The following is a 12,699-nucleotide window of genomic DNA, read 5'->3' as shown; positions in this document are numbered from 1 at the left end:
CCTCCCTACCCTTATTCTTTCCATCGCTACTTCCTTAGATAATTCTATCTTTTTCGTACTGACCAACAAGGTTACATGCTCATCGATGTGAAACAGTGTACGAGTCGTGTTCATGAATTTTAGTGGTCAGTTAACAAATGCTCTGTCTTTTAACGTACCTTGTAAAACATAATAAAACACCGTTTCTTCCTCCTACTTAGTTTTTGTTTCTTTCCTTTTTGCTCTAACTAACTACCTCTTTCTTTCTCTTTCACGGCATAGCGCATTTTGCTTATCGAAAGAAAGGGGAAAACTCATCTGGAAAATGGCTGCCACCAGCCAGTTACCGATTTATCCCTTTCTTGCATAGCTAGTTTTAATGTGGATAGTAACAAGTAAGAAAACATAAACGTTGCGAATACTCTTTGCAACTAACACGGCAGATCGTTGTTATGATCAGAACACCGATTACGCGACAGCACAAACGTATATTCTAGACGCCGGCACATACACGTAATAATCGCACTACTTGCTACTCCGAGAGAGTATACGTACTAGTTTTTTCCTCCAGAAATCTTACGGCAAGTTTATCTTTTGTCACTTATATATACGGAAACAATGCGCCACTTGTTAACACGATGATTTATCACAAAAAAGTCACTGCAGCGAACAATAACCATCAGCGTCTTAAAATCACTCCAATTTTCTTTCGCACGTATTTCAACGACAGTGACGTCGCTTCACCATGGCACTCGCACGAGTTTGTCTGTCTCACTCGCATCAATAGTCTCTTTCGCCACCTTACGACTTCGGGTATTATCGGTGAACTACGATGTTTATTCGGCACATCGGCTGACCAGTCACTGTTCACACTCAGATCGTCTCTGCTCTCTTCGTTACCTATTACTTAGCTACTTTCGGATAGTAGGCACTGCTGTCGCTAACTAGTCTTCTAATTAATGAAAATATACGTAAACAAATTATTTCTAACGACCATAATCTACCTTCCTTTTAATTTATTATTTTGTTCAAGAAAGTTATTCGTTTATCTCTGAATAAGAAAAATTGTCCAATCTCTTTTATGGAATTCACATCATACCCATTAATCTATTGTACTTAAGCACATGCAATACAATATATACGCCTATGCATGCGCTGCCGTATTACGTTCATAAAAGAACGATATGTGTATTTAATCTTTTACAATGAAATTGTATCAATTATGTATATATACATATACAGATTCATTCTTATTTCAAATTACCATGCACCTCCTAGTATCATGATTTATAGTATTATTGTACTGTGGCGTATTAGTCTTTTTGATATCGAAGATTTATTCTTTGATACAAGAAATCCTACTTTTTAACATAGATACACACGAAAATATACATAAGAAATATACATAAGATCATAACCATAACATTAAGATTCGTAAAAACTTCGATGAATATAAATAATTGTATTTCTTTATGAACTCAATTCACATTTTTATTTAAAATTCTACAGAATTGTCTGTAAAACATGATTCATACATAAGAATATAAATATAAATAAACTACATCTAGTATATAGGTGAAACGATAACAAGATAGCCTTTATCAATATGAATTATTGAATTATACTTAATCTTACTTTTTCGTAAGGGTATAACAAATTGTATAATTAAGTCTTTGAACCTGCAGTCCGCTTAAAATGTTATTTAGATCGATATTTCTTTTTATAGATGTTGATGTTCCCTTTCTATTAATTATTGTTTTAAAAATAATTTCATACGTAACTATATACTCTGAATGCATGTGTAGTTCTACTATGTGTAGTTCTTAATAGCGTTTGATAACTTAGCATATTCCTTTAAAGGTTTATTAAATAAAATAAATTTGATTACATGCATTTGTTAATCTTGAGAAAATGCAAGTTTAATAATAGACTGATTGAATCCAATATATTTCAAATTATTTTTAGAAGATTATCATCTATTAACTACGAGTAATTCTGCATGCTGATCAACTCCAGTCTGATTTGAACTTCAACTTTATCTTTTTATAGCCGAAAATATCTCAAAAAAATTTGGAAGTAAAGTCTGTTATTTTTAAGTGATGTTTTTTTTATTATGTATTTTTAAATAGAGTTCGAATAAATACAATGGTCCTGTTTTATTAGTATTCATTTAGAATTTAGTTGGAACTTTACCTTATCTCGATTGTCTATTGTTACGTATGATTATTATAAAGAGAAATCATAATGTAATTTATTAGTAGTGAAGGATGGATTTTTTTAATCTGTGAACAGAATAAAGACGCACTAAAAGGTATGTATGAAAATTCTGAATGAAATCAATAAAGTTGTTCGTAAACTAGCATGACATTAAATTCGTTTCATTACTTTATATTATTATGAGAAAAGTAGCGAGCTAAATAAATAGAACATGTGTTTACATGAAATTTTTAAATTATTTTCATGTTTAATTTATTTCCGAAGTTATTTCCATACATACTGTATATATAGAGTATTTAAGAGAGTAAATGAACTCATTTTTGAAAATGTTTTATTAACGAATTATTTAAAAAATTGAACATTTATTGTGTCAATTAAGTAAAATTGTACAATTTTATAACTTTCGAGCTTTGACTTGTAAACTAATAATCATCATTAATTATTATTCAATTATTACAGACATGATTTTTCAAGCCGTTACGTTTAAGCTACAACAGATGTTCAAATGTTTCTTCTTCTGCAACAATGCAATGTAAACTTTCACTTATCAAACTATTTGTTGTATATATTTCTAGCGTACTATGACCTGTTATAAATGGATTTGGAATATATTACTACAACTTTTTCTTAACCTCTTACCATCAACTATTTTATATCGTTTTATAGATAAACATTATGGAGTATTAAATCTAATAACAGTACCCTATCAAGTAAATTAATGTTCAGAAAATTCATCATTAAGTAAGATCATATATATATATTTTTTCCTACTAAGAATTTTCTATGAATTGAATTGCTAGTATTGACTACGTTTGAACGTTTCATCATTGATCTGTTGTAAAATACTAACTCTTGCCTGGACTAATCGGAAGATAATATTTAATGGCTTATTATCGGGCTATTTTTCAAACGAATTATTACTCATTTACTCATATATATTTTATCTTTTATAAATGATTTGTATTTCTAAATATAAAAAGATGAAATTTCACCTAAAAAGCTGTAAATCAGGAAATTATTTACAATTTTCGGGCGACAAAGGAATTTAACATGGTGAAAATGTTAACAAGAAGTACTTAAAGTTGAAGATGCTATCTTTCTAGTTAAATAAAAAAATATTTCTTCCGTTTGCTCTTAGAATATAAGAAATTCGATGATATATTTACGTGGTATTTTATATCCACAATTTTATGGATCGAATTAATCGAATAAAACGCCAGGGCAACGTTCGATATCAGACATCTGGTTTATATAATAATTTCTCGTACAATACACAATTTACCAGCCATTTGAGGCAAATATTACAAATTAACAAACTTTATACTTTCTCACTCATTCGTTCTAACATTTATACAGTACATCATTTTTAATTAATATCAAATAATATGTATGTAATCTCTTCTTAGCTTTAATATTAATAAAGATTTCAATGAATTAAAATTTGTATGAAGAATAAAAAATAAAATAATAAATATATGGCACATACAATACATTAAGAAATTAAGATGTAACTAAATACTAGGCTAAATAAAATGCAAATACTATCACATCTGGGGAACCCTGTTTTATGAATAAATAACTAAATAAAAATTAACGAAGTTTTTACTTTACACATTATAGATATCTATGTATATACACAAACAAAACGTCATCATTTATAATTGTTGTAAAATACAATAGATTTTGCCATATTATGCGTGTAACACATAATACATACATACACTCATACATGCGGTGACTAGTACAATACAGTTTTATAATGTGAAAGCCAAATACATACATACAAAAAAGATTTCTTATACTAATCAATCTCGCATAACTCACTTTTTTCCTATTACAAATTTTAAACGTTGTGCCAGGAAATTTGGCACGTATACATAAATAAAAGTAATTATTTTTGTTTATCATATTTCTGTGTTAATGCGAAATTCTGATAATTATAAACAAAATCTCACAATTTCCAATTTACTTATCGTTATAACCAATTTGCGTACATACATCCATCATCAATAACCTTTTGTAACTTCTGTAACAAAATTGCAATGAATATTTATAATTATATGAAGTTTACTAACAGGCAATGCAGTTTTACTTAAATATTTTATACCTCGCTATTACTATTTAAACTCAATTGGCAAATATTTCTAATTGTAAAAAATTATTTTAAACGCTTGAATTAATTTGTTAAAATATTGTGGTATAATTAGTTAATGAAACAGATTTCTAATGAATTTCCTATCTTACTTAAATACATACATTGTTGACTGCTTATCTATTAATCTAACATAATATAAATATTCTATATATTTGTTATAAGCGTGGAATTTAGGTTTTTTATATTCCGTATATAATTTATACAGATACAGCAGTATATTATAAATAATACATTACTGTTTTTGGTTTCGAGATTATAAAAATCATTAAATTGTTTAAACATTTTTGCATAGAAAAAGATTACAACTATTACACATATCTTGGTTTTTCTAGTTTAATAAGATGTATAAGATTAACGCGCGTTTTATATTTTGTATATTTTGTAATTTCTAACGTTTTATACTTAAAATTAAATAAAACTTTTTATATTTTAAAACAAAGATGGTAATCTGCGTAAAAAGTATAAAATATATGTACAGAGCACCTTATTTTAATTTCTCCATGTTATTATCTCTGAAGCTAGTTACTATTAAATAAAATGTGGTCTGCCTTCCGAAAAAAAGAAGAAAAATATAATGTGTATTGAAATATTCTAAAATAATGTCATAATTATAATATTATTGAAATAGTATCGGTTTCAATTGGATATTTAAATACTTTCTTCCATTTTGTCTCTCTCTCTTATATATTACTACACACGCATACACACACGAAATAAAGGTCCAGGTACTTGTCAATAAAATATATCTTACCGCATGAATAAAAATAAATATTGTTGCAAAATAATTTATATTTATTTAATAAGGTCACTATTACTCGATTAGAAAGATCACAACAATCACGGGAAGAAAATAATTAACGAGCTAATAAAACGAAATATTAACATAAAAATATACATTATACCTTTCTTCAGCATATTTATCACATTGATACATTCTATTATTCAAAATTTTATTACAAGTACTTATACTATGTGGTTTGTAATTTATACTTTTTCTTACATGATCTATTTCTGAGAAGTATCTAACTTCTCTGTTTTACATACATGCTATTTGCATAGTATGAATAAATTACTTTTATTCTACCATATTTATTTAGAGATAGTAGATGTACTATCACTCTTGTAGGAGTCGAGAAAAAATGAGAGTCCTGACAGCAAAAGTCGAACCCGCCTCATTCGTACTTTATCGGCTAGCCAACTGCAACCTATACAACTCCGCTAAGGCACCCTCGATGATTCCTCATGTTACTCCTGTCGATTAGATATGGAGGCTCCGATCTCAGACTTTTTCATCTAGCAAAGGGTCATCCCGAAGTGAACTATAAAATTCTTACGCGTACGAGTTTTATATTTTGGAAGTTAATTCACGCGTATTAACTTTTTCTTCAGCTGTGGATGAGTGTTTAACGAGTGAAGTTAATGAAAATGTAATAATTTTCTATATATTATTAAGAAAAAATGGCCTTTCTCAGATTTTATTACCGAATTTGTCTATTTTCACTATTTCTCTATGTCTACTAAATGTGGATGACTTCTGTTAAAGAAAATACAAACTCTTACTATTAATTTTTAATAGTCACTTCGAGATGATTCCTTGTGCGTTTCGAAAAAAATGTTAGCTTCATAATCATTTTAACAAATAACTGGAATTTGTATATCGTTTCGTATTAATCCGCAACCATCCCGAAATTTGTATTACTAGTAGATACATTAATTTCTTCGTTTTCAACAGCAGTTTTATTAGTTATATTTGTAAGTGTTTGATGTATGGTTGAGGTTTGATTGTCAGCAGCCTTTCCTTCCTCTACTGGTTGAACTGTCGTTAATGTACTCCACCAGTTAGAGAAAGCTCCTTTAGCTTGTGACAGTGCACCACCTAACAAATAAGACAACTATCTTTTAATTTATCTGAAGAATTGAGATTTCTCAAAAAATGATCCTGAGAGGAATTTCTTTCCTGTTGTATCATCTTGTGTGAACAGGTTCTGAACAGGTTTTTCCTATAACCATTGGCGCAAAAGATATATAATGAATATGATTTAATAATTCAAGTGCTACAATCTCTACAGACAAATGTTGAGAGTTTCAAGAATTTCAAAAATGTATCGTTTGTTCTCAGTATTCATATGTCGTATATTTTCCATTCCATTTTGGAAGATGCGGATGATGTCATCGTCTCATGCAGTAACTTTTGTCATGTCCTTTAATAGCAGTGGTAACTTGCAAAGCGGTCATTAAAAAAAGATGACAGCCTTGAAAATAATCTTTGCCACATTTCATGCAATAACATTGAGTTATAATTGTGATTTTACAATTTCGTATGGATTTAAATTTTATTTATTTTTTACTTTACAATATTAATGTGAGCCTGCAGTCTGCGATATCAAATACTGGTTTCGGTATCTCTCGTACCTCTATTGTAGTAAAAGACTCAATTTCTAAGGCTTCTTTCTTTCTTTCAACTTAAAAAAAAAAACTTGCTTGAAAAATAAACATGGTTTGTTGTGAATGATGGATTTAATATTCTTTGGAATTGTAGACGCATTACATATGATAAAAGATTTCGCAGAATATCAATCTTTGCAAATAAATGATAGACACTTATTTAAAAAAAGAATTCATTGTCTTTTAACAATGTTTTCATGACATCCATTCGATGTTTTGTTACAGAGACTTGGAAATGGAATTTCGATGATTCAGCGAAAATTATAACTTTTGTTAATGAAATGTTTTAATCAAATATTTCAATACGTTTTAATAGAAACAGCATTTCTCTCAATTTTAATGTATAAATATTAATAATCCTTAGAAATTATTAAGATCAGACTGATCGCAATTGTGATTAATGTGCAAATCATAATATTTTTGTACCGGTCGGTGATTATCGAAAACGGGGCTGGTTTGAAGTATTTCTTGAGAAATTTCTTTACGATTAATGTAATCTAGATCTTTACATTGCTAGCATTGATAATATGAATATTATTTCTTAAGTTATTTTCACAAATAAAAAATTGGAAAGGGAAGAAGGTTATTGTATAAATAAATTTACAGTCATTTATAACCTTTTTCTTTCCGAAAGCAGGCTATATCACCTTTCTCATGCAAATTTATTAACGGCTTAACAAGTTTTTAACAAATTTTGTATACGTCTTCAATAGCAACCAATTAGTCCTGAAAATTGTTTAACGTTCTTAAAAGTACTAAAAAATAAACAATTCCTATATTGCTTCAAATTCATTTAAGAATCCAGGAAGGTTTAAGGTAAAGATACGAGAAGAAGAAGAATGAGACTTACGAATGGAGAAAAACAGACACAACAAAAAGAAATAAACGAATAAAAAAAACTAAAAAAGTAAATGCAGAAATGAATAGACAAAAGCATGGAAGAAAAAGAAATATATATGTATAAGACAGAAATAATATGTATAGTATAAATCATAATATACATTATGCAAAAGTTGAAATAAAATTTATTACTACGGATATATCTTTTCTTTAAATATGTAATTGAAACGCAAACAAAAAAGAAGTCCTTTTCTTCGAAATTAATGCACAAGGTTCCTTGCAATTCGACTGATACTCTTCTGCCAGTTTTGATTGCATCAATCGAATCGAATTCTGTCGTACTATTCGTGCGTTTTCATTAGTTAGAATTTGAAATTTTACTTTAGATTGAAATAACGAGATAATTTTAATTATTAAATTGTAAAGGAATATTAAACATAACATTGACTATTTCATTGTATAGTATTATAATAATGTAAATGCACGAATATATAATAATCAATATAGCTACTACAATTATCTTGAGAAATACTGTAATTCTATCACTGCCATCAATTCAGTTATACATGTATTTATAATAATAATATAATGCATTATGATCAGCCCCTAGTAAATACGCTAACGTTCGTTAATTCTAGCTATAGAAAGATCGAAATGGTAAAAATCAAATGTTTAAAAATCTTAAAGGTTTGATGACCGCGAAGTCGACATATTTTTATGTTGATTAATAAGTTATTAGTTCAACAATAAATGTTGCAATTTATCCATCAGCATTGCTAGTAATGCATATTTTTAATTTTACGAATTTAGATTCTTATGTAATGGTAAATATGACCTTATAGAAATTTATGAGTTGATTATTAATAAAACATAAATAATTTAGTTTTTCATATTATAATAAAATTTATTGAACCCTCATTTGATAAATTTTGTAAAAATTTGTAAATCTTTTTATATAGTTTTATTTAAAAAAATAAAAAAGGATCGCAATTTCTTCCTCAAATATATTCTTATATTATATGGAGATATTTCTTATTGTTATCTTAAATGGAAAGATCTGTATGGATAAATGGACTTACCTACTGCTTTCCCAGTTGTTGCAACCGCTCTTCCAGTTGATGCCATTGCTTGATTTAATTTTCTACCACTTTCTGTATTTTGCATTGTACTAGAATGAATGTATTACTTTAGTTCTATATATTTATTATCCCATTTTTTATTACCGTGATTATTAGATACTTACTGTGATAATCGTAATTTCATATCTTGCACTGATAATTGTCCTGCAAATGGATGACCTGGTTCTATATTATTAATTTCTGGTTTATTACAATTACTCCATATCTTATAGTTATTCGTCGAGCGCCAAGCAGCTATAAATGCAGAATTGTAATGATCAGACTGACGAGTATCTTGCTGCATAGATGTTCTCAACATGCTCAATAAGTAAACTCGAAATTGAGTTCTAATCCATTCGTCTCCACCTTCCCATCCTACACCATCCAAAAATATATCTTTGCGTGGCTCTGCTACATGTCTGACTATGTAATCCGCAAATCTCAGATCCTCAGTTGTAAGATGTAATTGCCTTCTTAATTCTGGATCGCTTGTTTCTATCCTCGTATTTTCAACCTTAACACGTTTTAATAAAGCAGATTGTCACTAGTACTATACTTTTCTTTCGAAACAAAATACTCCATTTAAAATTTACCTCTACTAATACATCAATAAGTTGTTTTTTTTGTTTAAATAAAACATTTGTTGCACCCACTATATATCCTCTGACATTAATATCTGCCAAAAGATCTAAATATGGTAAAGACAGGTATGGCAAACATAGATAACCCTTAAACATATTAATAGATTATTAACAATTTATCATATTTTACATATAATATAGATTATTGATCTATATCCTCATACCTTTGTAAATATGTTTAAGGGTAAACCACACAGTTCCGGATTTATATGAGCAATTTGAGTAATATTATTTGTCAAACGTGCGTCCGAAAGTGCATCGTTACTTGTATCACGTGGCAGTGTATTATCAGTGTCTGTTGTACTTAATGTAATTGTATGTATACTCTGTACCCTGTGTATATTGTCATTTGGCTTTGAAGAATATATAGAATTATTTTCTTCTGCATAAGATTTGGTACATTCTTGTGCTGATTCAACTTCAATAACTTTCATATTTAAATTTTCATTTTCATTATTATTTTTTTGTACTGTTATATTTTTAAATTCATCCATACATTTACCTTCCATAGTTTCAATATCTTTATTATCGTTTATGCATAATGAATTCCTATCTGAATTACCGTTAATATGCACTGCCATTCTATCAGATATGCTTTCTTTGACACAATTTGTAGAAGATAGATTGTTATCAATGCTGTTTATTGATATTTCTTCCTCATCAAATGTAGGAATAGGAGACATGGGTCTGGATGGTCTAAAAAAAACAATGAAATATAACTTATGAAAATAATATAATTAAAGGAAAGTAGTGCTTTTCTCTTTTCATGTTAAATATACTACCTGACACATGCAGCTTGTTGTAAGCCATGTTCTATCATGCCAGGATACAATGAGAGTAATGTTAATATTGTAGCGCATAATGGTTGAACTGGTGATTGATAAAAAACTATTTTTTTTTCTAGTAGAAGTAGTTTAAACAATAAAAGAACTTTGTGGCGAAACTGCAATATAAAATCTCTTGCAGATAATCCTATAAATACAAATTTTTTTAATATGAAATATTTATTCAAGCTTTCATTTGAATTGAAAATGTTTGAATGAAATAATTTTGATTCTGATGATTCTTGTTGACAATTGAAAATGAAAAAAGTAGTTACCAACAAAGATTTGTGGTGGTATTTGACTCTCACAACTCATACAAGAATTAAGGTGATGATAAGTATCTTCCAATAATGATACTTTACTAAAGTCACCTTCTTCAAAATATGCATGTGTTATCAGTGCCATTTTTACTTGAATATGACCGTATAATGGTAAAGTGCTTAATACACACACAGATTTTTGAACTGTACCTCTTGTTATATCAGATGTACGATTTTTTAATTTCTGAAAATACATAAATGTTTAAATAATATCATTTTTCATAATATAAAAATACACAGTATAGCAAATATACACAACATAATTGACAAGAATGTAGTTCTTTTATAAAAGAGGAGGTAAGGAAAAGCTCTTTTGATCAGTTGTATAATTTTCGAGAAAAAAAGCTTAAAATTTTATATTGTAGTACAGATATTTTACTGCATACTTTTTTATGGAATCAAACTTTAGACATTCATTTAAAATGCAGTTGATATATAAACAATATTGACATATATAACCATCAATTAGCCATAGAATTGTTTGGCCTCCTACCTGAATTTGCACATTAGATGATGTTTAATGGTTTATTGTGATGCTAACTTCCAAATGAACCACATGCAAGAAATTGACATGTTGTAGGGGAGAGTTTAAGTAAATGTAATGATGCTTTTCTCAAACTTTTAAAAACAAAATTTCATCTGGAGAACTGTAAAATAAGAAATTACTTAAATTTTTTGATATTAAAAGTATTTGCCAATACTAAAGAAAAACATATATCTATCTATATATATATATATATATAATGGTAGTTAAATATATCAAAATCAAATGTTAACAAATTTTGTAGATATCTTCTGAATTATTGAGTTTCCGAAATATTTTTGTAACTTTGAAATACTATGTAAATATATAAAATCAAGGTTGATTAAGTACGTTTTATCAATATATTTGTCTTTTACCAATCAGAACAAGACTGATTTTGTATATTTATAAAAGAAAAATATATATTGGTAAAAGGCAATATATTGATAAAATATACTGATAAATTTTCCTATGAGCATCATAAAATTGATTATAATATTGCAGATGTATTTAATTACATAAGGTTTATTTTCAAAACTATTTTTCTCGAAAATTACACAACATGCAACAAAATATATTGAAGTTTGACGTTTGAACATTATTAAGCTTGTAAAAAAAAAGATATTATTACAGTTGTTATTATTCTCTATTGGAACTCATTTTTGCTTCAATTTAAGATTTTTACTGCACTTGCGATTGCCACCAGAGCAATCTACCAAAAAAATAAAACAAGTTTAAGACATATAGAAAATAAAAGATTTAATGTTTTAGTTACCTCAACAGGAATTTGTCTAAAACATGAAATACCATATATTGTACGTTTTGGATTATTCAAACTAGGTAAATGAAAGTAAACTGTATCTTCGTCATAATTATGAGATCCATCTGGTAAAGCAAGGGTTGGTAAATATTTCCAACCTAATGGACATTCATTCGGAGCTCCAGACACCAAAGGAGGAAATGAATACTCTACCTAATAATAACATATAATACCATTTATAGAAATTATAAATGTAAAAATGTTTATAGTTAATTAATTTTGGAACATTATTTAGTAAAAATACGATTATAATATATTACATATAAAAAGATGACAAGATTTAAACATTACAATACACCAAACAGAATTTTATCATAAAAAATACATAATACAGTGTCTCAAAAGACAAGATTACTAAGCCTTTTTAACTAAAATAGCAAGTGACTTACTTGACATCCTTTTTTATGATGAAATCCAACGACAATTACATGAAGTATTGGTCCAACTGATTCTGCCATATTTTCAGAATGCGTATTACATAAAATTTATATGTAATGCAGAATTTTTTTTCGTATTAATTTATTTATTTATTTAAAATGAGAAAAATATACTTTTCTGTTATCAGTCGAACTACCCACACTTAGCACGCGTTCTCAACCACCATATTAATTTCATGACTACCAACTACACTATTTATTCACAATTTAGTTTAAGTACAAACATGGTACAAACCATAGTGAAAATAAATCTGGCAACAATGCTTTAATATAAACATAACCTCTCCGTAAAGCCTCCCGCGACTTTATGAAATATCCATGAAAATGTTACATACTTCAGACGTAAATATCTTGAAATAATATGTTGGGAAAGATGTGGT

At 28.0% G+C, this 12,699-nt stretch overlaps 2 protein-coding genes across 6 annotated transcripts in view; both read right to left on the bottom strand.

Annotated features, from left to right (window-relative positions):
- Tlk (Tousled-like kinase) overlaps positions 1-808 on the bottom strand; it is a 31,845-nt gene extending 31,037 nt beyond the window's left edge. Inside the window, exon 1 of one of the 4 annotated variants that reach the window (XM_069113700.1) lies at positions 159-808. The gene's annotated coding sequence lies outside the window, so the exon portion shown is untranslated. The remainder of the gene's footprint in view (positions 1-158) is intronic. The other 3 variants (XM_069113690.1, XM_069113691.1, XM_069113694.1) reach the window with 3 other exon arrangements.
- A 4,156-nt stretch (positions 809-4,964) lies between these two features.
- Positions 4,965-12,678, bottom strand: LOC138180151 (late secretory pathway protein AVL9 homolog). Of its 2 annotated transcripts, none has more exons than XM_069113713.1 (9): positions 12,272-12,678; positions 11,838-12,035; positions 10,495-10,723; positions 10,178-10,367; positions 9,560-10,091; positions 9,348-9,482; positions 8,880-9,268; positions 8,716-8,804; positions 4,965-6,227 (listed from the first exon to the last, which is right to left on the bottom strand). In XM_069113713.1, the coding sequence occupies exons 1-9, from the start codon at positions 12,338-12,340 to the stop codon at positions 6,019-6,021; spliced, it is 2,040 nt and encodes a 679-aa protein (XP_068969814.1). In that variant the 5' UTR covers positions 12,341-12,678; the 3' UTR covers positions 4,965-6,018. The 2 variants fall into 2 exon arrangements, with proteins under 2 accessions (XP_068969814.1, XP_068969815.1); XM_069113714.1 differs by lacking the exon at positions 12,272-12,678 and adding an exon at positions 11,033-11,186 and having other exon boundaries at positions 11,838-11,979.
- Positions 12,679-12,699: the final 21 nt, after the last annotated feature.

This window comes from Bombus flavifrons, chromosome 5, assembly GCF_040668555.2.
Source record: "Bombus flavifrons isolate JBK064 chromosome 5, iyBomFlav1_principal, whole genome shotgun sequence".
Classification (NCBI taxonomy): Eukaryota; Metazoa; Arthropoda; class Insecta; order Hymenoptera; family Apidae; genus Bombus; species Bombus flavifrons.
This window is presented reverse-complemented; position numbering and strand designations above follow the sequence as displayed.